The sequence below is a fragment of the Egretta garzetta genome, unplaced genomic scaffold (genome assembly GCF_000687185.1).
Source record: "Egretta garzetta isolate BGI_Z169 unplaced genomic scaffold, ASM68718v1 scaffold322, whole genome shotgun sequence".
Taxonomy (NCBI): Eukaryota; Metazoa; Chordata; class Aves; order Pelecaniformes; family Ardeidae; genus Egretta; species Egretta garzetta.
This window is the reverse complement of record NW_009259044.1, coordinates 2,414,163-2,418,454: the sequence shown is the minus strand read 5'-3', so window position 1 is coordinate 2,418,454 and position 4,292 is coordinate 2,414,163. Positions and strand designations below refer to the sequence as shown.

Here is a 4,292-nt window from a genome sequence, read left to right as displayed (position 1 = left end):
GGGTGGGGGGGGGGGAAGGAAAGGAGCAGCCCAGAAGTAAGTGTGGGGTGCTCGGGTCTCTGCAAGTCGAGTCTTTGTGATATAAAATTAGCCGAGAAATGTGAGCCTGCAGTTTTCCAGTGCGTGCTCCGTGGCTGGACGCTGCTCTATGTAGGCTAAGGGTTAGGGGGCTCGGGACTGGCTGGGCTCCTCTCTTTGTGTTTCTGCAAGAGTAACTAACCCTGGCATGCCTGCCAGAGCCCAGCGAAACCCAGCACATTTTTCGGCGTCCTCCCTTCCTGCCGCCTCTCTGCCTCCGAGCCCTTTTGCTCGCTCCTCTTTCTCTCGCTGTCACCGTGTAAATTTATTAACAAAATGAAAGGCCCACTTTCCATGGGCAGCTGAGGAAGGTGCCTTTGGATAATGCCCCCAGCCTCGCCGGGGGACCTGCCGGGGATGTTGTGGGGTGATCTCGCCTCCTTTGATATTTTTTAAATGAGGGGAGGGGAGGGGGGGATATAATAACAACAGCAACAATATATTCAAGTGGGCGAGAAACGCGTGTGGGACCAGCGCCGGGGATTTTGAACTGAATTGGTTTTGGTGGAATGAAGAAAAATAGCCGGGCACACAAAGACGTATCCTGCATCTCTTGAAGGAGGGGGTGGCGGTGGAGGGGGGGTGCCGTGTGGTGGAAATAACTGAATTGTGGTGTGTTTGGGGCAGTGAGGACCCCGGGCTCCTTCAGGCAGCCCCGGCCCAGTTGGCTCACGCATTCTTTCACACTTCAGAAGAGATCCCTTTTTTTTTTTTTTTTTTTTTCCCCCCTCTTCTTTTTTTCTTTTTCTTTTTGCTCGCCCCGGGAACTGCGGAGCCTTAAAACCGGGTCCAGGCTGAACTCTGGCTGGCAAACCGCGTGTTCCCCCTTAAGCTGACTCGGTGCGGTGTCACACAGCAGGCACAGGCACACAAAGCAGGCTGTATTTGAACCGATGGTCGCAATTCAGATATTAATAGCTGTAGTTTCTTCTTTATTTACTGCAGCGGTCCAGAGGGGCAGAATGCCACCCACACAGCCAACTCATGGTCAGTTCGCCTTGACAAACGGGGACCCTCTCAACTGCCATTCCTACCTATCCGGATATATCTCCCTTCTTCTGAGAGCAGAGCCCTACCCCACCTCCCGCTTTGGCAGTCAGTGCATGCAACCCAACAACATCATGGGCATCGAGAACATTTGTGAACTGGCAGCTAGGATGCTCTTCAGCGCGGTGGAGTGGGCCAGGAATATCCCCTTCTTCCCAGACCTCCAGATCACAGACCAGGTGGCCCTCCTGAGGCTGACCTGGAGCGAGTTATTTGTCCTCAACGCTGCCCAGTGCTCCATGCCCCTCCACGTAGCTCCGCTCCTGGCAGCTGCCGGCCTCCACGCTTCGCCAATGTCTGCTGACCGAGTGGTCGCCTTTATGGACCACATACGAATCTTCCAAGAGCAAGTAGAAAAACTGAAAGCATTGCATGTCGACTCTGCAGAATATAGCTGTTTAAAGGCCATAGTCCTCTTCACCTCAGGTAGGCAGCGTTTCTTTGCTCTTCCTTTTTCCTTCCCCCGACCCCCCCTGAGAACTGTTTGCTCTTGCAAAGTGTTATCGCCTGCACCCCATCACCGCTCCCTGCCCCCCGAGAACCAGCGCGGCCTCTTTCCTTTTAGGAAACGGTGCCCTGTGGCCTCCCCTTCAGGGCCTCGGATCCGAGCGTCCCAGCTTCGAGGGAGTGCAAAAATTTAAAACAATAAATAAATAAATAAGCAAAATAAGCAAAACGCACACAGACACACAAGAAAGGGCAACCAAAACACACCCCAACCCTAGTTGAAATAATGCTGGGGATGGGGGAAGAGGGGGCTCGGGGAGAGGCACCCATTCGCCACGAGAGACTGCGCTTTTCCCATTGAAAATAATATTTTATTTAACAGTGTAGCTCTGGGTTGTTGCATTTAATGACACGCATCCGAACAGCAGCAAAATCTGTTTGATGTTGTTAAATACAAGTCGTCCTATCAGTGAAACCACTTTAAAAAGAGGATCGTTTTATGGGCAGCCAGGAAGGGAAAAAAGCCCTGCAGGATTAAAAATTGAATTAAAAAAAAAAAAAAAAAAGTTAAATGCGCAAAGCTGAGTTTAAAATATGTTCCCTGCCATCCCATAAAATAAAATAAATCAACTTTGCAAAGAGCTGTCTCTGATTTAAACAGAATGTGGCAGTGAGCAGTTCTGTGTCATTTAAGCTAAGGGGAAAAGTTTGCATTTGTACCCAGCAGGAACTGCATAGTCCAAAGCGAGTAGCGGGTGCGAAAAGATCATTACCATAAGTAGACAGGGATAGTATGAAAAAGTAAGAGGAGACTGAAGCTGCCGCTCCGCAGAGTAATTCCGGGGTGGCACAGCCATGCCTCTCCCGAGGAAAAGACCTCGAGGTGTTTCTTAGATAATCAAAGAGAAGGGGGGGGGGGGGAAATATGTGTCAACTTTTGCTGCCTAGAAGTAGTGCATGAGTTATAAAGCAATAATTGAGTGCGTTGTGAAATCTAATTAGCTTGCACTAGAGTTTAACCTGGGTGAGTAATAAACCTGATATTAACTCTGGAGGCTAAATTTTTTTTTTTTTTTTTTTTTGAGGGGGGAAAAAAAAATCTGCTCGCTAATTTGTGCAATACGTTATCTCAGATTGCTAACTTTAAGGCTGCATTGGCAACCCAGTGGGCTGGAGCCCTAGAAGTTTTGGGATTAAGTTTAAAAATACATATATTTCTTCTGTAACTCCTTTGAAAGCTTGGGAAAGTGGCCACGCGATAAACATATGAATGGAAGCAGGACCTGTAAAATAATTACTCATCGGAGTTTTTTAAAGCCTGATATCAGGAAACAGGAAAAAAATGTAGTTTATGTGGGAAAAGAAGGGCTCACAATCCGTTCCTTGTTGTGTTAAAGGGGGTCTGGGGAACGAAGTCATTTTCTGGACTTTGTCCAGGTTCTGGGTCGTGACCTAAACTTCCTTTTATATATTATTGCTTTACACATTAAAAACTTCTCTTTTTTTTTTTTTTTTTCTTTTTCCCCCCCCCCCCCCAAATTACTCGTGCTAAAGTCCTAAGGTGATCGATGAGCAGGGTGCATCTAGGCACAGGGAGACAGGGATCCCGAGTGGGGAAGGGGGGTGCTTATTTTATTTTTCTACCGTTTTCTAGGATGCATTTTCCTCGCTCATACGCCCAGCGAGGATCCCACACACGCTCCCATCCCTCCCCAGCCCCTGGCCAGCTCACACCCACACCAAGGAGGTTATTTCCAATTCTGCCTATTCTCCCAAATCACTTTTTTTTTCTTTCTTTTTTTTTTTTTTTTTTTTTAATTTTTGGAGCCTTCTGAGAAAACAATCGTCCGATCCTGTCGTAACTGTTTAATTTACTACTATTTTCCAAATGTGAGGCCTGGCGTGTAAATTGCCTCCCAACTAGATAAACGCTTCTTGTTATCTGATTCTGGGGGAGATAGCCGCATGCAAAAAAATAGGGTGATGCACGCAGCTTCTGCAGCACCCCAATAACGCTCCCTGATGTAAAGCAGACTCACGTAGACGCATATAACGTTTGCTGCAGCCTCTTTTAAGCGAAAAAAAATAAATCTGGGTTCTAATGACTCGCAGAATATGCATGTGTTAGCCCTGTGCCTAGGAAAGCCACAGGGAGGTCAGGTCACAACCTGTGCTCTTTCAGCACAGACGTCTCTGATTTAAAGGGAACTTATTGTATTTTAGCGTATCAGGAAAAAAAAGGAAAAAAAATGTCCAGACCCTATCAGGGAGTTTTCTTCTTGTAAGGGCCTTTAGGTTTAAAAAGAAGAAGAAGAGGAAAAAAAAAGAGGGGGTCGGGTGAGTGGGGGGTGAGTGGGGGGGGAAAGAAAGAGAAAAGAAAAGAGGGGGGAAAAGAAACAGCTCAAATGAACAGAGAGATCACAGTTTGCATGGCTGCCTCTGAATAGGCTAAACTGACAAGATCAGTTTTAAAGGGCCACTTAAATCAGTTTCAAAGACTGAAGAAAAACGCGTTGTCTTCTTTGGGGGAGAATCTGTTGCTGGATCCGGGGCGCCATTATCTGTGGCTGGGCCAGTTTTTTATTATTATTAGGATTTCTATCACTATTATTAGTGTTCCTTCTCATCACATGGTTAGGCTCTCCCCAATTATTTTCCGGGGGGGGGTGGGGGGGTGGAGAGGGGGACAAATAGCGGCTCCCCTCCCCCCCCACTCGACA

At 47.4% G+C, this 4,292-nt stretch overlaps 1 protein-coding gene across 1 annotated transcript in view; it reads left to right on the top strand.

Annotated features, from left to right (window-relative positions):
- Positions 1-4,292, top strand: part of NR2F2 (nuclear receptor subfamily 2 group F member 2) — a 12,604-nt gene that overhangs the window by 7,518 nt on the left and 794 nt on the right. Inside the window, exon 2 of the mRNA XM_009635060.2 lies at positions 1,024-1,551. Coding sequence (XP_009633355.1) covers positions 1,024-1,551 — 528 coding nt within the window. The remainder of the gene's footprint in view (positions 1-1,023; positions 1,552-4,292) is intronic.